Below are 21,627 nucleotides of genomic sequence, written 5' to 3' on the forward strand. Positions count from 1 at the left end.
CCAAAAGTAGTGAAACAAAAATGAATATTATCCACAACAGTATCAATATTAGTTACAATTTCAACATAGCAGTGATTAAAAATCCCTCATTGACATTATCATTAGACATTTATAAAAAATAAAAAAATGAATAGTGTCACAGTGGCTTACACTTGCATCGCATCTCATACGCTTGACAACACACTGTGTCCAATATTTTCACAAAGATAAAATAAGTCATATTTTTGGTTCATTTATTAGTTAAAACAAATTTATATTATTGCAATCAGTTGATAAAACATTGTCCTTTACAATTATAAAAGCTTTTTACAAAAATCTACTACTCTGCTTGCATGTCAGCAGACTGGGGTAGATCCTGCTGAAATCCTATGCATTGAATGAATAGACAATCCTTTTGAATCGGGAAAAAAATCGTTTTAGAATCGAGAATCGTGTTGAATTGAAAAAAAAAAATCGATATTGAATCGAATCGTGGGACACCCAAAGATTCACAGCCCTAATATATGTATTTATAATGTATTTAATTTACATGCAGTCGCCTTTCGGCTCCCGGACACATTTTTTAAGCCCCCAAATTAAAAAGTTTGGACACCCCTGATTTACATAATCAGTCAATTGGCAGAATTATATAAAGTAGACTCCTGCATGGCTTCAGCTCCTGGGTGTTGCGGGATAAGCGGTGCCAATATACTTCTTCCCGTCCCCGTAGGAAGAGTTGTCCCACGTGTACGTTTGGATGATCAGCTCCTTTCCTCCCAGACTCAGACGACATCTAAGGAAGGGAGACGCACATTTTGAAACAGCGAGCTTCGGGGAGACCGTGTTGGATGGATGCACAACAACTGGAGGAGGGCACTCACTGCTTCCCAGGTCGGGTGATGTAACACAAACTGTACATGGCAAAGTCAAACTCAGGGCTGCAGCCAATGACTGCGGAGCCCACCTGCTTGAAGTAGCCGTCCCACATGAACTGCATGCCCAGCACATCCGGGTAGTTTGTCCACTGAAACAAGGAGGGACTGATTAGTACAGGAAAGAGCATACAAAAACGTATGTGGGCTTACAGGCCCGTTGAAGCTGTGGCTGTAGTAATTCAGCAGTCCTCTCTTCTCCAGAAGATAAAACTGGATCCAGTTGTGGAAGCCGGACACCTTTCCTCCCTTGATCTCACCTGGAGTAAATACAGGAACTAATTTTAGCTAGTCTTGAAAATAAAATATGGCTTGATATACGTACATATACATATATTCCATCAGCAGCTTCTCCATATTTTCATGGATAAATGCAGACAAGCAGTGCTACACTGCAAAAACTGAAATCTAAGTAAGATTAAATATCTCAAACAAGGGTGATATTTGCTTATTTTCTGTCTGATAAGATACTTCTTCTCCCTAAGCAGATTTTATGTTAGAGTGTTTTACTTGTTTTAAGGGTTTTGGTCCTAAATGATCTCAGTAAGATATTAGACTTAGACTTCCTTTTTATTGTCATTCAAATTTGAACTTTACAGCACAGATAAGAACGAAATTTCGTTACATAAGCTCATGGTAGTGCAGGATAAAAAAGCAATAAGGTGTATATATAAATAAATAAATATATATATAAATAATATATATATATACATATAAAATAAATAAATATATATAAATAAATAAATAGATTACTGTACAGATAAATATATTGCACTTTTTCACATGCGTCCACGTTTATGGATGTTTGTTATATTGTCTTTTTTATTCCAGCGAGTTAATCCATTTTGGGGGGAGTTGAGGGGATAATTTAATTACGATGCGTTCAAGAGTCTTACGGCTTGAGGGAAGAAGCTGTTACAGAACCTGGAGGTTCTGCTTCGGAGGCTGCGGAACCTCTTTCTAGAGTCCAGCAGTGAAAACAGTCCTTGGTGGGGGTGGGAGGAGTCTTTGCAGATTTTCTGAGCCCTGGTCAGGCAGCGGCTTTTTGCGATCTCCTGGATAGGAGGAAGAGGAGTCCTGATGATCTTTTCCGCCGTCCTCACCACTCTCTGGAGAGACTTCCAGTCTGAGGCATTGCAGGCTCCAGTCCAGACAGAAATGCTGTTGGTCAGCAGGCTCTCTATAGTGCCTCTGTAGAATGTGCTGAAAGAGCTGTGCTCTTTTCATCCCACGCAAAAAGTGCATGCGCTGCTGAGCTCTTTTTACAAGAGCTCCGGTGTGTAGGGACCAGGTTATATTGTCAGTTATCTGCACCCCCAGGAACTTGGTGCTGCTTACTATCGCCACCGCTGTGCCGTTGATGAAGAGTGGAGCGTGGCTGGACTGGTGCTTCCTGAAGTAAACGATGATCCCCTTGGTCTTGTTGACATTCAGGACCAGGTTGTTGGTTCTGCACCACTCAACCAGATGTTTCACCTCCTCCCTGTAGTCCATGTCGTTGTTGTCACGGATGAGGCCCACGACTGTCGTGTCGTCCGCATACTTCACAATGTGGTTAGTAGTGGACCTGGCGCAGCAGTCATGGGTCATCAACGTGAACAGCAGTGGACTCAGGACGCAGCCCTGGGGGGAGCCGGTGCTCAGGGAGATGGCACTGGAGGTGTTGTTGCCCACTCTCACAGATTGGGGTCTGCCTGTGAGGAAGTCAAGCAGCCAGTTGTACTGAATCCAAGGGGGACCAGTTTGCTCACCAAGTGCTGCGGGATGATGGTGTTGAATGCTGAGCTGAAGTCCAGGAACAACATCCGCACGTGTGTGTCCTTTCCTTCCAGATGTTCTAAGCTCAGGTGGAGTGCAGAGGAGATGGTGTCCTCTGTGGAGCGGTTAGGGCGATAAGCAAACTGGTATGGGTCAAATTTGGGGGGAAGTCTGAAGACAATATATTCCTTTACCAGCCTCTCCAAGCACTTAATGGGGGTGAGTGCAACGGGGCGGTAATCATTGAGGGAGGAGATTGTGGGTTTTTTTGGCACTGGAATGATTGTGGCCGTCCTAAAACATGATGGTACCACAGCCTGGGTCAGTGAGATGTTGAAGATGTCTGTGAGAACCCCAGCCAGCTGGTCTGCACATCCCTTAAGCATCTTGCCCGGAATGTCATTAGGTCCCGGTGCTTTCCGGGGGTTCACTCTCCTCAGGGTTTTCCGGACATCCGCTATATCCAGGTTGAGCGGCTGCTCATCAGGGCGAGGGATAGATTTTCTCGCCAGAGTGGTGTTAAGTGCCTCAAACCTTGCAAAGTAGTTGTTAAGGTCATCTAGGAAGCTGATACTGTTGTCACAGGGACAGGGGGCAGCTTTATAGTCCGTGATGACCTGTATGCCCTGCCACATTCGTCTGGTGTTTGTAGGGTTCTCGAAGAAGTCCTGCACTTTCTGACTGTGAGCACGCTTTGCAACCTTAATGGCACGGTTCAGGTTAGCTCTGGCAGATTTTAATGCCACCATGTCGCCAGACTTAAAAGCCTTGTTCCGAGCCTTCAGCATTGCACGTACCACACTGTTCATCCAAGGTTTCTCGTTGGCCCGTGTGGGGATGTTCTTGATCACACTGACATGTATGCGGACACAGACTCTGCATACTCTTTCACACATGTGTGGTGACTTTCGTTGGCGGCTGCTTTGGACATGTCCCAGTCTGTGGTTTCGAAGCAGTCTTGTAATGCTGACATTGCTCCCTCTGGCCAGGTCCTCACCTGCTTCACTGTAGCTTGCTTCCTGATCAGCAGGGGCTTGTATGCAGCTTGTATTGTATTGTATTACAGCTTGTTGTTGAGATTTTATGACCTATATTGAGTAAAACATGCTTGAAACTAGAATATCAACTGTTGCAAAGCTGTGTCATCAACACTCACAAGTATAAAACTACTTTTTTAACGTAATAATTTCTTATTTCAAGCATGAAAAAAAAATCATGATGTATGCATATCATTATGTCAAGATAATGGCACTAGCATTTACTTAATTTAAGAATATTTTTCAACATATTGAGCAAAAAGGTCTCTTTTTTTTATACTAAGAAAAGTGCACTTGTTATTAGTGAGAATATACTTATTTTAAAATATTTTTGGGTTCATTGAGGTTAGCTAATTTTACTTGTTGTGGAAAGTTTTGACAAGCCGAATTTTCTTGTTCTATTGGCAGATAATTTTGCTTAGTTCAAATAAAATACCCATACTTGCCAACCTTGAGACCTCCAATTTCGGGAGGTGGGGCGTGGTTGGGGTGGGGGCGTGGTTGGGGGCGTGGTTAAGAGGGGAGGAGTATATTTACAGCTAGAATTCACCAAGTCAAGTATTTCATATATATATATATATATATATATATATATATATATATATATATATATATATATATATAAATATATATATATATATATAAATATATATATATATATATAAATATATATATATATATATATATATATATATATATATATATATATATATATATATATATATATAAATATATATATCCCCGCGACCCCAAAGGGAATAAGCGGTAGTAAATGGATGGATGGATGGATGGATATATATATATACTGTATATATATATAAGAAATAATTGACTTTCAGTGAATTCTAGCTATATATATATATATATATATATATATATATATATATATATATATATATATATATATATATATATATATATATATATAATTAAAAGAAATACTTGAATTTCAGTGTTCATTTATTTACACATGTACACACACATAACACTCATCTACTCATTGTTGAGTTAAGGGTTGAATTGTTCTATTCTCTGTCACTATCTTTCTAACCATGCTGAACACCCTCTCTGATGATGCATTGATGTGTGGCACGCACAAAAGTGCTTTCATCAAATGCACTAGATGGCAGTATTGTCCTGTTTAAGAGTGTCACAACATTGCTGTTTACGGCAGACGGACTGCTTTACTGTAGACGTTCTTTATATTGTGGGAAAGCGGACTCAGGTCCGCATGGAGCTGGAGTGGGCGTGGCCTCCAGCTCCGCCTGAATTTCGGGAGATTTTCGGGAGAAAATTTGTCCCGGGAGGTTTTCGGGAGAGGCGCTGAATTTCGGGAGTCCATCCATCCATCCATCTTCTTCCGCTTATCCGAGGTCGGGTCGCGGGGGCAGCAGCCTAAGCAGGGAAGCCCAGACTTCCCTCTCCCCAGCCACTTCGTCCAGCTCTTCCTGTGGGACCCCGAGGCGTTCCCAGGCCAGCCGGGAGACATAGTCTTCCCAACGTGTCTTGGGTCTTCCCCGCGGCCTCCTACCGGTCGTACGTGCCCTAAACACCTCCCTAGGGAGGCGTTCGGGTGGCATCCTGACCAGATGCCCGAACCACCTCATCTGGCTCCTCTCGATGTGGAGGAGCAGCGGCTTTACTTTGAGCTCCTCCCGGATGGCAGAGCTTCTCACCCTATCTCTAAGGGAGAGCCCCGCCACCCAGCGAAGGAAACTCATTTCGGCCGCTTGTACCCGTGATCTTGTCCTTTCGGTCATAACCCAAAGCTCATGACCATAGGTGAGGATGGGAACGTAGATCGACCGGTAAATTGAGAGCTTTGCCTTCCGGCTCAGCTCCTTCTTCACCACAACGGATCGATACAGCGTCCGCATTACTGAAGACGCCGCACCGATCCGCCTGTCGATCTCACGATCCACTCTTCCCCCACTCGTGAACAAGACTCCGAGGTACTTGAACTCCTCCACTTGGGGCAAGATCTCCTCCCCAACCCGGAGATGGCACTCCACCCTTTTCGGGAGTGTCCCGGAAAATCCGGGAGGGTTGGCAAGTATGAAAATACCCCTAATTTTTGTAAACATTTTTTCTTGTTTTTGAACACTGACTTTTTGCAGTGCAGTTTTTCCATATTTTCATGGATAAATGCCCGCCGGTGCAGACGAGCAGTGCTACGACGACACGCTCTGTCCTGTTTTTAATGATTTCTTTCTTCAATTCAGTGCATATCATCAACTTCTTCTTCTTCTGTTTTTCTCACTCACTCAGTTCGTTCCCATGCTTGGAAAAAAAAAGGTGCAGTCGTGGTCAAAAGTTTATCATAAAGAATATTAATGGAGTAGAAATGCAAAGGACAACTAGAAGACGGGAACAAAACTTCTACTTCCATTTGAAAGCTCTAAACAGAAGGACAATGCAGTGAGCAAACTCACCCAAAAGCTGGCGCCATAGCACCAACAAAAGCACACCTTTTCAGTGTCTGCGCTTGTTTTTTTTACAAAACTATTTTGCATGATGGCCGTCAGGGAAGAAAAATCCATAAATTATCCGCAGTTGTATAAGCCGCCGGGTTCAAAGCGTAGGAAAAAAGCAGCGGTTCATAGTCTGGAATTTAAAATATTCTTAAGGTTGGTATCTGATTTTTTAACTTGCATATCTTTGTCTTTTTTCTACAGTTTTTCTAGTTAAAAGCTTGAAATAGTTCAAAAGATTTACAAACCTTGAATTGTGCAGAAGATGATAATTTAAATAAAATATCTTGTATATATAAGTAACTTATTTTATTTCTTTCTAACCTGCAAAAATGTGCTCAAAACCACTGGAGTCCATCTTCCTGTTGTTCCGGGAGTACAGACCAAACCACATCATCTTCAGGTCGTGCAGGAAGTCCTTCTCGGATGTGTAGACACCTTCAAGTGGAGAGAAAGTAAGTCAAGTGTGTGTGTGTGTGTGTGTGTGTGTGTGTGTGTGTGTGTGTGTGTGTGTGTGTGTGTGTGTGTGTGTGTGTGTGTGCGTTCTTGTATTTCTACCCTTGTAGAGACATCAACAAGGAAAAGTAGCTTCTATATGAGGAGGTGTGAACAAGTGATGACATAAATCATGATCCCAATAACATTGCATCTAATAGAGAATGTCTCATTTACATCCCTGGTGGTGAACTCTATCAAAATGAGGGTGGTCCCAAAAAGGATGGATTTTTCAGATTTGACTGTGTGTCACTTTTAAAAGTGCTCCCCCTCTGGTCAACATATGAAATAACAAGTGTGTGTAAAAAATTGAAATGCGCCCCCTTTGGCCAAAATGTATTTAAAAAAATAAAATAAATATGTATATAGAGACATACTGTAATAACTTGAAGTAAATAATGAAGATTAAAAAACAAAAACAAAACATTTAATTTTTTTTTTTTTTTTTTTTTTTACTAAAAGCAGTCTTTTTCTCACAATGTGTCGACTTTTTTCTTATAAAATTGGGAACAATTTCTCATGTTTCTGCAACATTGCAATATTTTCTCGTAAAATGATTACTTTTTTATGTAAAATTATTAATTTTAATGCAAAGTGGAGACATTTGTCATATAAAATTCTGACTTTTATCACAATGTTGCCAATTTTTTTGGTGTTCTTGTAAAATAGTGAATTTTTTTTTAGTAAAATTATGACTTTTGTCATAATTTTGCCAAGTAAAATTTCGATTATTATTATACTATTGCCAACATTTGAAAGTTTTCTTATAAAATTTTGACTTTTGTAGAGTAAAATTACGACTCTTTTGCCAAAATGTTAACCTTTTCTTGTAAAATTGGGACTGTTATTGAGTAAAATTCCAACTTTTATCATAATATTGCACAAATGTTCAGTTTTTTAAAAAAAATGTAAGTGCTCCCCCTCTGGCCGGATTATCCGCGGGTCGGGCGGTTGAAATAAAAAAAAATTAGATTTTATCCGCGGGTCGGGTCGGGCGGTTGAAATAAAAAAAAATTAGATTTTAAATAGATTCAGGCGGGTGGCAGTTAAACCAATTGGGAAATATATATACATAGTTAAATGTTGTTACCCACATACGAAAAACGAGCAGGCACCTGCAGCATATGCCACAACAGAAGAAGAAAAAAAAAAGAGATGGACACTTTTACGGAGCGGAGAAGGGACGCCTCGCCGGGGTCCGGGACCGAGGCCCCTTCCCCCGAGAGGGCCCCACCGGGAGCCGTAGCTGAGGTGATCCGCGAGAAGAGCCCGACGCACGTCCAGGGTCACCACCGCGCCCACCGCACCGACACCCCGCCTCGTCCGCCTTCGCCGCGGCCGGCATCACGCGCAGCAGGTAAGCAGCTTACCTGCCCGCCACCCCCGTGGCCGGGGGCTCGTAACAGGGGTCACTCCGCGCGCTCCGCCCGCGCAGCTTACCTGCCCGCCACCCCCGTTGCCGGGGGCACGTAACAGGGGTCACTCCGTGCGCAGTGCGCTCACGAAAGGGGTGGGGCTCACCCTGGTGAGCCGAGTGGGCCACTTTTGGTAAGCAGAACTGGCGCTGCGGGATGAACCAAACGCCGGGTTAAGGCGCCCGATGCCGACGCTCATCAGACCCCAGAAAAGGTGTTGGTTGATATAGACAGCAGGACGGTGGCCATGGAAGTCGGAACCCGCTAAGGAGTGTGTAACAACCCACCTGCCGAATCAACTAGCCCTGAAAATGGATGGCGCTGGAGCGTCGGGCCCATACCCGGCCGTTGCCGGCAGCGAGAGCCGCGATGGCTAGGCCGCGACGAGTAGGATGGCCGCCGCGGTGCGCGCTGAAGCCTCGGGCGCAAGCCCGGGTGGAGCCGCCGCGGGTGCGAGGGACATCGCACCTCCACGCGCTTGGAGGTGCGCTCAGCGCGGCTCCCAGATGATTGCGCACTGGTGTGCGTCTGGGCCGTGACAGCATGGCACGCATTGAATGTCTCTGCTGCATTGGATCACTCTCCTTTCTTTAACAGGCAAAAGCTTTATAACCTCACTAATGCCTTGCATCGTCTATATTAGATATATAACAACGGGCGGGTGCGGGCGGATGCGGTTTTGATTAAATGTTAGTTCGGGTGGATGCGGATGGTTGACGACTTTTGTGATGCGGTTGCGGATGAAATAATTGCCTATCCGCGCATCTCTAATATAGAGAGATACTGTAATAACTTGAAGTAAATTTTTATATATTTTATATTATATTATATATTATATATTTTTATATATTTGCACATTGTTTTTCTAGCATGCACACATCGCACTGTATGGAATGGCCTCAATCTCGTTACCTTGCGTAATGACAATAAAGCTGATTCTGATTCCGATTCTGATTCTAAATAATGAAGATTAAAAAACAATTAAAAAATACATTTAAATTTTTTTTTAAATAACTAAAAGCAGTCTTTTTCTCACAATGTGTCGACTTTTTCTCATAAAATTGGAAACAATTTCTCATATTCTTTCTGTTTCTGTAACATTGCGATATTTTCTCGTAAAATTATTACTTTGTTATGTAAAATTATTTCTTTTTAATGCAAAATGGTGCCATTTGTCATATAAAAATCGGACTTTTATTTACAATATTGCCAATTTTTTTGTTGTTCTTGTAAAATAGTGACATGTTTTGAGCAAAATTATATATATATATATATATATATATATATATATATATATATATATATATATATATATATATATATATATATATATATATATATACATATATGAATATATATGATTATGATTTGCCTGAGCGACTAGGAGACACCCCGAGTAACAAGCGGTAGAAAATGCATTAGAAAGGACAGATTTAAAAAAATTAAATAAAAAAATACTTTTTTAATATTTTTTTTAATTTTGGACTTCCCGTTGGCCGGATTTTGGACGCTGGCGGGCGGTAACCGTAGTTTGGAGACCCCTGGCTTAGAGCATTAAATATGTGTACGCTTTGTTGTCTGATTAGTCGACTAATCGTTAAGATAATCGTTTACTAATCGACTATCAAAATAATGGTTAGTTGGGGGGGTGACCTACCTTTGGTATATAAGAAGGCAAAGAGCTCCCGGCCCAGCTCAGTGTTGGACATGGTCTCCTTCAGGAAGCTGTCCTGCTCCGCCGTCTCCTCGGGTGTGACGTCCTCCGCGTGCCCCGTCATCCTGTTGTAGTTGTCCAGCAGAGCCAGGAGGGCGGCGTAGGTGGGCCGCGAGAACAGGGACCCCTCGTCCAGGTAGCGGAAAAGACTGGAAGCACAAGGTGGGCCCGCATGCGGGGATGAGGAAGAAGTGTTGGGATGCGACGGGTGTGTCGTCTCACGGGCGAGAGGCAAGGTCTGACTGGGAGCCGCTCTCAGAACCTGGGACCAGAGCCTGGGAGTCCATCACCAACTCTGAGGGCGAGGCCCGGTTTGAGTCCAGAGCGTAAAGTGCCTCTGAGACGGACTTGATCTCAGCGTCAGTGATGACCGAAGCGCCTCCTGCATCACCTGCACGCACACATGTACACACCTGTACACACCTGCTGTAATACGTTGTTATATCAGCACATTACCATTAAGAAACATGCACCTTTTTCCCTAGCTCATAGTTGCATATAGAGAGAATATGGCCACACTCGCTGTATACTAGGCTCCGTCTTAGCTAGTGTAACACTGCCATCTGCTGGTCTGATGGAGTAAATGCAACCACCAGGTGGTGCAAAAAGAGTTTGATTAAGACAAATAGATCAATAAAGTTCTCATTGTTTACATTTTATTAAATACTCTAAGTATTCTAGTAGTTCCAATTGTTCTACTAGCTGTAAATAATAACCATGCAAAATTTTTTTTTTATTTTACTCTGCTTAGGGCAGTGTTTTTCAACCTTTTTTGAGGCATGGCATGTTTTTTTTCAGTAAAAATTCCGGAGGCACGCCACCAGCAGAAAACGTTAAAAAATTAAACTCCACCAGGTCGTCGTGCCTTATTTGGAGTTTGTTGGTGTTTTCCTGTGTAGTGCTTTAGTTTTTGTCTTGCGCTTCCTGTTTTGTTGGTGTTTTCCTGTAGCAGTTTCATGTCTTCCTTTGAGCGCTATTCCCCGCACCTGCTTTGTGTTAGCAAGTAAGGCTGTTTAAGTTGTTGCTATCCTTCTTTGTGTGGACATTGTTGATTGTCATGTCATGTACGGATACGGATGTACTTTGTGGACGCCGTAAGTTTTTGCTGTCGTCCAGCATTTTGTTTCTGTTTACTTGGTAGCCAGTTCAGTTTTACTTGTGTTTTGCATAGCCATTCCTATGCTTCATTGCCTTTTCCTTATGTTCATTTCTGGTTTAAGCATTATATACGTTTTTACCTGCATATTGAGATCACAACAAACCATCCTCGTCTCACCCGACACATTCCGACTTTTGCAAAGCAATTAACTACCTGCTCCCACCTACTGACATGTGTTACCCTGCCGAGCTTTACACAGCACAGACACTAAGCAACGGCACATTATTTGCAGATTATAACTATTGATTTGAAAAAAAATATTTTTGGGACCAATTAGGTGAAGTTGCATAATTTCTCAAGGCACACCAGACAATATCTCACGGCACACTTTTGATAAAAAAAAAAAAAAAAAAAAAAAAAAAAAATTGCGCTCTAGCGCCCCCTAGGAAAAAAAAAACTAGACTGCCTGTAACTCCCATTAGGAAGGTCGGAGAGACATGAAACAAAAACCTCTATGTAGGTCTGACTTACACCTACCTTTCATAATCGTATATCTTTGGGCAAAAATCAACAGGAAGTTGACAATTCCCCCTTCAAGACAAAAAAGTACTAAAAACAGTCACTTTTGCCTCTTTGAGCTGTAATTTGACCCCCTTAACATGCTTCAAAACTCACCAAACTGAACACACACATCAGGACTGGCAAATATTGCGATCTAATAAAAAAACCTAACCCCAAATTTTAAAATTGCGCTCTTGAGCAATTTTTAAATAAAACGCAGAAAAAACTGCTCCTCGGAAGAAAAAAATGACAAAACTGCCTGTAACTCCCACTGGGAAGGTCGGAGAGACATGAAACAAAAACCTCTCCGTAGGTCTCACTTAGACCTACATTTCATAAATTGACAACTCCCAGCAAAAATCAACAGGAAATTTGCTATTCCCCCTTCAAAACAAATTTTTTGTAAAAACCGGTCACCTTCCTTCAAAAACGAACTCCTCTGAGCGCGTTTGTCGTTTCGCCTTCAAACTAACACAGGAGAGAGATTGAACCCTTGTGATTACAATGACAGAAGCACTTTTTTTCTAACTGCTCCGGTTTTGATTTTATGACCCTTCAAAGACCCGCTGCGCTGATGCTGCTGCGCTGCTGTTTTTCTTAAGATGGCTGCTTAAAAGCTTCAGACTAAAAGTAGACAAAAGTATTGGGACACTTATGACTATCACTGGACAAAAGTATTGGGACAGTTAGGACTAGCACCTGCCAAATACGCGGGCCCGACCAATGCTGCTTGCAGCTTTAATTATTATTGAAGTCACAAAGTACATTATGTTTTTTTTAACATGCCTCAAAACAGCAGCTTGGAATTTGGGACATGCTCTCCCTGAGATAATCCTGAGACCCACTACAACAATGGGAAATACTATACTTTGACTTTCACAAAGTGCATTATTTTGTATTTTTTTAAACATGCCTCAAAACAACAGCTACAAAAAACGATGAAGGCACACAGCTTGAGTCCAGAGTATACTAGAGCATACTTGCCTACCTTGAGACCCCGAATTCAGGAGCTGGGGGGTTGTGGTGGGCGTGGTTGGGGGGCGGGGTTTGGTGGTAGCGTGGGGTGTATATTGTAGCGTCCCGGAAGAGTTAGGGGTTCTGGGTATTTGTTCTGTTGTGTTTATGTTGTGTTACGGCGCGGATGTTCTCCCGAAATGTGTTTGTCATTCTTGTTTGGTGTGGGTTCACAGTGTGGCGCATATTTGTAACAGTGTTAAAGTTGTTTATACGGCCACCCTCAGTGTGACCTGTATGGCTGTTGATCAAGTATGCTTTGCATTCACTTATGTGTGTGTAAAAGCCGCATGAATAATGTGACTGGGCCGGCACGCTGTTAGTATGGAGGAAAAGCGGACATGACGACAGGTTGTAGAGGACGCTAAAGGCAGTGCCTTTAAGGCATGCCCCCAATATTGTTGTCCGGGTGGAAATCGGGAGAATTGTTGCCCCGGGAGGGACACTGAAATTCGGGAGTCTCCCGGGAATATCGGAAGGTTGAAACCGATACCGATCATTTCCGATATTACATTTTAAAGCTATTATCTGCCGATAACATCCTTTTCCTCTATCACTTCTTCCTTCTTTTCTTGTCCCAAGACATTTGCTTTATACTCTTCATGTTTGCATGCAGGAGTTGCTATGATATGTTGTGATGTGATACTTGCGCGTCTCTATCCGATCTTCTTTTCACCTTAAATGACTGCACCTTTTTTTTGCTGCCCTAGCAAAATGACCCTTTTTGACTTGCAGGTCCGCCATCATGTGAACATCAGCAGGTGTTCAAAAAACCCGTGAGTGACTTTTTTTTTTGCTCTTTTCTTACCGTCGCACACGTGCTGATAGTCGCTGCAGCAGTTGCTGAACTGAGTGCACTTGGAGTTGCAGTGGCACTTGTTCTCAGAGTTGTACTTCTCGTCGCATCGGCCTGTGCAAGATGCGGCTCCAGCTAGTAGTAGAAATAACAAGTTATCATTAAAATGTACTTAATATTCAAGCTCCAGCTAAAATAATAACAAGTTAGCGTCACAATGTAGCTAAAAATAATAACAAGTTAGCATTAAAATGTACATAATATTCACACTCCAGTTAAAATAATAACAAGTTAGTAATAAAATGTAGATAATATTCACACTCCAGCTAAAATAATAACAAGTTAGTAATAAAATGTACGTAATATTAACGCTGCAGCAAAAACAAATAAATAACAATTTAAGTGTTAAAATGTACTTAATATTCACGCTGCAGCTGGAATAAATTAATAGCAAGTTAGTATTAAAACTAACGTAATATTCAGGCGTCAAGAAATAAACAACAATTTAGCATTAAAATGTACGTAATATTCACACTCCAGCTAAAATAATAACAAGTTAGTAATAAAATGTACATAATATTCACACTCCAGCTAAAATAATAACAAGTTAGTAATAAAATGTATGTAATATTCACGCTGCAGCAAAAACAAATAAATAACAATTTAAGTGTTAAAATGTACTTAATATTCACGCTCCAGCTGGAATAAATTAATAGCAAGTTAGTATTAAAACTAACGTAATATTCAGGCGTCAAGAAATAAACAACAATTTAGCATTAAAATGTACGTAATATTCACACTCCAGTTAAAATAATAACAAGTTAGTAATACAATGTACATAATATTCACACTCCAGCTAAAATAATAACAAGTTAGTAATAAAATGTACTTAATATTCACGCTCCAGCTGGAATAAATTAATAACAAGTTAGTATTAAAACTAACGTAATATTCAGGCGTCAAGAAATAAACAACAATTTAGCATTAAAATGTACGTAAATAGTCACGCTTTGTTCATAACCTCGCTTTTAAGTTCACGCTTTAGTTCAGTTTGGCTTCAGTAAATAAAACAAAAAATTATAATATTTCGCTGTTGTGCATGATCATTTTTAAAAATGGAAAAAAAATGTATTAATGTCCGTATCACAATTTTTTCCCATTTTAAATCGATTCATAATTTTCAAAAGTCAATGTTGAAAAAAATGTCATAATTTTCCAAGTTAAGTTTTTTTTATTGAATTTCCGCACTAACTGCACGAATACGTCAGCAGCCTGAAAGTTGCTTTAAAAGGGTTTTATTGTCATTTTCATAGCAAATAAATATATATATATATATATATATATATATATATATGTATATGTATATATATATATGTATATGTATATATATATATATGTATATGAATATATATATATATATATATATGTATATATGTATGTATATATATACATATATATATATACACATATATATACATATATATACAGTATATGTATATATATATATATATGTATATGTACATATATATATGTGTGTATACATATATATGTATATGTACATATATATATATGTATATATTTATATGTATATGTACATATATATGTATATGTACATATATATATGTATATGTACATATATATGTATATGTACATATATATGTATATGTACATACTGTATATATATGTATATATGTATATGTACATATATATATGTGTATATGTCTATGTACATATATATATATATGTATATGTACATATACATATATATATATATATAGTCGAGGTTTCTGTGGTTTATCCGTTTATACAGTGCTCAATACCGGGGTAGAGTGGAATATACGTTAGGTCAGGAAGAAACACAGAGGGTATATCATCCCTACAAGCGTGTTTTGCAGGTTTCCCTGCTCGTCGGGGGATTTTATAAATATTTAATTTTATTATATTATATATTATAAAACATTATATAATATTATTATATTATATTATGTTATATTATATTATATTAAAAAATATATTTTATAAATATAAATAAAATCCCCTGATGTGCAAAACAGGCTTGTAGGGATGATATAGCCTCTGTGTTTTTTCCTGACCTAACATTATGATGAATAACCAGCTCAATAATTAGTTAATAACTTAAAACTATAAAAGTTAGTAGGGCTGTCAATCTTTGGGCACTTCACGATTCGATTATAGGGGGTATATATATATATATATATATATATATATATATATATATATATATATATATATATATATATATATATATATATATATATATACCCCCTATAATCGAATCGATTATAGGGGGTGTATATATATATATATATATATATATATATATATATATATATATATATATATATATATATATATATATATATATATATACCCCCTATAATCGAATCGTGAAGTGCCCAAAGATTGACAGCCCTACTAACTTTTATAGTTTTAAGTTATTAACTAATTATTGAGCTGGTTATTCATAGCTGGTTATATATATATATATATATATATATATATATATATATATATATATATATATATATATATATATATATATATATATATATATATATATATATATATATACCCCCTATAATCGAATCGTGAAGTGCCCAAAGATTATATAACATTATATAATATTATTATATTATATTATATCATATTAAAAAATGTATTTTATAAATATAAATAAAATCCCCTGATGTGCAATATAGTTTTAAGTTATTAACTAATTATTGAGCTCGTTATTCATCATAATGTTAGGTCAGGAAAAAACCCAGAGGCTATATCATCCCTACAAGCCTGTTTTGCACATCAGGGGATTTTATTTATATTTATAAAATATATTTTTTTAAATGATATAATATAACATAATATAATATAATAATATTATATAATGTTATATATATATATATATATATATATATATATATATACCCCCTATAATCGAATCGTGAAGTGCCCAAAGATTGACAGCTCTACCAACTTTTATAGTTTTCAGTTATTAACTAATTATTGAGCTGGTTATTCATCATAATTTTTTAATAAAAAAAAAAAACTGCAATAAAAGTGTTTTCAGCACAAACTATTGGGACTGGTTTGGGGAGATCTGGACAAGGTGAGTGCCGACTTGAGGTGTACCAGGCACTCTCCGTAGGCACAGCGCAAGTGTGGAATCCATACAGTGTTACAATGCCACTTTTTTCACGGCCGCACCGTCACAAAGATTTGAAGAGTTCAGTCTTGGCTTCGGCGAATTCTTACTTACCTTTGCAAAGTTGAACATAGTCGGAACAGCAGTCCTTGAAGCGCTCACAGGACGGATTACACTGACAGGAGAAACCGCTGCTGGTTCCAAAACCACAACGACCCTGACACGAGTCCAGGCTGTCTGCAAGACAACAGGGCACATGTTACATATATATATATATATATATATATATATATATATATATATATATATATATGTATATAAAAAGGTGAATCTTACTGCTGTGTGCCACACAGAGCAAAGAGGCCAAAAGAGAGAAGAGGGCAAAGAGCTTCATCCTGACTCCACAGCTGCAAGGTGGCCTCACACTTATCGCCTCTCCTTTTATACAGCACAGCCCTGCAGATACTGAATATGAACATGGAACATCTCACTCGCTTGTCTCAGAGGCACGCTGCAAGATTGACCATTTTAGTTACAGAAATGCAGTGTCCATAGTTTTAAGAGCTATATTGCTCATTGACTTGACATGATAAATACATTTTAGCATGAATAATGATTCTAGTTTCAAAATGTTAACATTGACAAAATAACCATTGAAATGGAATGTTCTAAAAGAAAATTGTGTTTAAAGATTCTGCACCTTCCCGGGGATGTTGAATTTAAAGGGGAACTGCACCTTTTTGGGGATTTTCTCTATCTTTCACAATCAATCAATATAATGTATATATATGTATATATATATATATATATAATTTTTTTTTTCACTTTCTAACATATAAAAATTGTCTCATTCGAGGTGGCTAGCAATGCAGCTAATGGGAGCAATTATTTATTCCTCTAAATCACTTAAAAAATGTATTCAAAAACCGCCAACAATACTTCATTTATGTTCCGTAACTTGTATAATAACCAAGATGGTGGTTATTAGGGCCCGCATGGCCCATTGCATAAGGACTCCCTGTGGGAGTCCTTATGCAATGGGACATAAGGACCTAATGTATTTCTAAGGTTTTATTATTATTATTATACCGGCCGCCTCTTTGAGCTGCAATTTGACCCACTTAACATGCTTCAAAACTCACCAAATTTGACGCACACATCAGGGCTAGCAAAAATTGCCTTTTGATAAAAAAACCAAACCCCAAAAATAAAAATTGCGCTCTAGCGCCCCCTAGGAAAAAAAAAAACTAGACTGCCTGTAACTCCCACTAGGAGAGACATGAAACAAAAACCTCTATGTAGGTCTGACTTACACCTACCTTTCATAATTGTATATGCTCGGGCAAAAATCAACAGGAAGTTGGCAATTCCCCCTTCAAGACAAAAAAGTACTAAAAACAGTAACTTTTGCCTCTTTGAGCTGTAATTTGACCCCCTTAACACGCTTCAAAACTCACCAAACTGAACGCACACATCAGGACTGGCAAACATTGCGATCTACAAAAAAAACCTAACCTCAAATCTCAAAATTGAGCTCTAGAGCAATTTTTGAATAAAACCGAGAAAAAAACTGCTCCTCGGAAGAAAAAAATGACAAAACTGCCTGTAACTCCCACTGGGAAGGTCGGAGAGACATGAAACTAAAACCTTTCCGTAGGTCTCACTTAGACCTACATTTCATAAATTGACAACCCCCAGCAAAAATGTACAGGAAGTTTGCTATTCCCCCTTCAACACAACATTTTTGTAAAAACCGGTCACCTTCCTTCAAAAACTATCTCCTCTGAGCGCGTTTGTCGTTTCGGCTTCACACTAACGCAGGAGAGAGATTGAACCCTTCTGATTAAAACTACAGAAGCGCGTTTTTATAACTGCTCCGGTTTTGATTTTATGAGCCTTCAAAGAACCGCTGCGCTGATGCTGCTGCGCTGCTGTTTTTTTAAGATGACTGCTTAAAAGCAGGAAGCACCAGCGTGCCCACACAATGCAGACAAGGTAGGTACACTAGACAAAAGTATTGGGACACTTCAGACTAAAACTTGACAAAAGTATTTGGACACTTAGGACTAGCGCCTGCCAAATACGCGGGCCCGACCAACGCTGCTTGCAGCTTTAATTAGGGCCCGCAATGGCCCATTGCAAAAGGACTCCCACAGGGAGTCCTTATGCAATGGGACATAAGTACCTATTGAAATTGTAATTAGGGCCCGCAATGGCCCATTGCAAAAGGACTCCCACAGGGAGTCCTTATGCAATGGGACATAAGGACCTATTGAAATTGTAAGGTTTTATTATTATTCTTTTTTCTTTATTCTTCCGCCGCCTCTTTGAGCACTAATTTGACCCACTTAACATGCTTCAAAACTCACCATATTTGACCCACACATCAGGACCTGCGAAAATTGTCTTTTGATAAAAAAACCAAACTGCAAAAATCAAAATTGCGCTCTAGCGCCCCCTAGAAAAAAAAAAAACTAGACTGCCTGTAACTCCCACTAGGAAGGTCGGAAAGACATGAAACAAAATCCTCTATGTAGGTCTGACTCAGACCTAACTTTCATAATGGTACATTCTCGGGCTAAAATCAACAGGAAGTTGGCAATTCCCCCTTCAAGACAAAAAAGTACTAAAAACAGTCACTTTTGCCTCTTTGAGCTGTATTTTGACCCCTTAACATGCTTCAAAACTCACCGAACTGAACGCACACATCAGGACCGGAAAAAATTGCAACCTAATAAAAAAACCTAACCCCAAATTTAAAAATTGCGCTCTACAGCAATTTTTTAATAAAACGGAGAAAAAACTGCTCCTCGGAAGAAAAAAATGACAAAACTGCCTGTAACTCCCACTGGGAAGGTCGGAGAGACATGAAACAAAAACCTCTATGTAGGTCTCACTTAGACCTACATTTCATAAATTGACAACCCCCAGCAAAAATCAACAGGAAGTTTGCTATTCCCCCTTCAAAACAAAATTTTTGTAAAAACCGGTCACCTTCCTTCAAAAACGAACTCCTCTGAGCGCGTTTGTCGTTTCGCCTTCAAACTAATACAGGAGAGAGATTGAACCCTTGTGATTACAACAACAGAAGCGCTTTTTTTATAACTGCTCCGGTTTTGATTTTATGAGCCTTCAAAGACCCGCTGCGCTGATGCTCCTGCGGTGCTGTTTTTTTAAGATGGCTGCTCAAAAGCAGGAAGCACCAACGTGCCCACATAATGCAGACAAGGTAGGTACACTAGACAAAAGTCTTGGGACACTTCAGACTAAAAGTAGACAAAAGTATTGGGACACTTAGGACTAGCACCTGCCAAATACGCGGGCCCGACCAATGCTGCTTGCAGCTTTAATTATTATTGTTATTTTAAGAGCGAACACTGAGGAACTTTTTTCTATCGTAGTAACACATCGGCTTGCTTCGGTATGAGCCGTAAAAGCTAGCTACGGAAAGAGATAAGCTAGCTTCTACAACAACACAAAACATGTTTGAGTTTGTTACGCACAACACAATGCGATAGGACACCTGTAAAGTATTATTTAATGTTTTGTTTGTACACAGCTAGCCAGACAGCGTATGTACTGTAGTTGTAGTAACACGCATGACGTGCTGCGTGTACCATGATCAATATTAAAGTGTGACTTACTTGTAGGACAGTTGTGCATTTGTTCCAGCTGGCCAGGGACGTTTTTTTCCGGTTTATTTGGGCAAGCACTCCATTTATGTCGAAATACCTTGTCTCCAAATTCAGCATTTGCAGCTTCGAGTCACTTTCACCTCACTCTCTCGGCATCCGTCTGCTCCAACGTCTCACTTTTCCTTTGTGCTCGCTTCTAGAAGCAGCAGTTCATCCTCCATATATTCAGCTTCAAAAAGATAAGGTTGTGAATCCTATTTTGTCCAAAATAGTCATCTTCGTTGTTTGTTAGCAAGTCTGCCATGATTGTTGTTGTTTCCGGAAGTAGGAACACATTTGTTGCCATAAGTCGGAAGTACGTTGCTATGGAAACGGAAATCAATGCACGTAAGAAGTCACTCCCAGCAATGATTAAAATGACCAAAATATGGTAAATATTGTACATATTACATATTGTTATGAAGGTGTCTGTTACTACATCATATATATACTTGCAGTGTGTATATTGTACATATTACATATTGTTATGAAGGTGTCTGTTACTACATTATATATATATACTTGCAGTGTGTATATTGTACATATGACATATTGTTATGAAGGTGTCTGTTACTACATTATATATAGACTTGCAGTGTGTATATACAAATCTAGTCTTTTTATCCTATATTTTGTCAGATACTTTCACTACTTTTTCGTATTTTTTTCCCTAAAATGTAGTCTTTTTCTATCTTACAGTTTTGTCTAACTATGCGTTACAAGTACAGTACGCATCGTGTCGTATGTTACAAGTACAGTACGTACTAATTTTGTTAACTACTTTTTAGTAATTTTCCCTAAAATCTTGTCTTTTTACCTTATAAATTTGGTAGATAATTTCACTAGGTTTTAGTTGTTTTTCCCCCCTAAAATCTAGTCTTTTTATCTTAGATTTTTGTCAGATAATTTTACTACTTTTCAGTATTTTTTTTCTTAAAATGTAGTCTTTTTATCGTAGAGTTTTGTCAGATGATTTCACTACTTTTTGGTATGTTTTCCCTAAAATTGTGTCTTTCCATTTTAGATTTTGTCAGATAATTTCACTACTTCTTCATATTTTTTTCCCTAAAATCAACTCTTTTTATCTTAAATTTTATCAGATAATTTAAGTACTTTTTAGAACTTTTTTCCCTAATATATATATATATATATATATATATATATATATATATATATATATATATATATATATATATATATATATATATATATATATATATATATGTCTTAATAAGGTTATCCAAAAAATAGTGCTCGATACCGTAGTAGAGCGCAATATATGTATGTGTGGGAAAAAAAATCACAAGACTATTTCATCTCTACAGGCCTGTTTCATGAGGGGGGGTTCCCTCAATCATCAGGAGATTTTAATGGGAGCATTCACATACCATGGATTATAAAGGCACAGAGTGGGTGGGTACAGGCTGGTGTAGGGGCGTGGTGATTGGCTCATGTGTTACCTAGGAGGTGTTTCCGTCTGTGGCGGCATGCTGTTACAATTTCGCTGCGCTTGTTGAGGGAT

General features: G+C 38.8%; 1 protein-coding gene across 1 annotated transcript; it reads right to left on the reverse strand.

Annotated features, from left to right (window-relative positions):
- Nucleotides 1–504: 504 nt before the first annotated feature.
- Nucleotides 505–20,108, reverse strand: endou (endonuclease, polyU-specific). The gene is made up of 10 exons (XM_061977686.2): nt 20,076–20,108; nt 16,768–16,896; nt 16,546–16,668; nt 13,284–13,406; nt 10,024–10,192; nt 9,745–9,950; nt 6,502–6,615; nt 1,065–1,171; nt 861–1,003; nt 505–772 (listed from the first exon to the last, which is right to left on the reverse strand). Exons 1-10 carry the CDS (start codon nt 20,092–20,094, stop codon nt 652–654), a joined length of 1,254 nt encoding a protein of 417 aa, XP_061833670.1. The 5' UTR covers nt 20,095–20,108; the 3' UTR covers nt 505–651.
- Between the last annotated feature and the right edge of the window lie 1,519 nt (nt 20,109–21,627).

This window comes from Nerophis lumbriciformis, linkage group LG18 (assembly GCF_033978685.3).
Source record: "Nerophis lumbriciformis linkage group LG18, RoL_Nlum_v2.1, whole genome shotgun sequence".
Taxonomy (NCBI): domain Eukaryota; kingdom Metazoa; phylum Chordata; class Actinopteri; order Syngnathiformes; family Syngnathidae; genus Nerophis; species Nerophis lumbriciformis.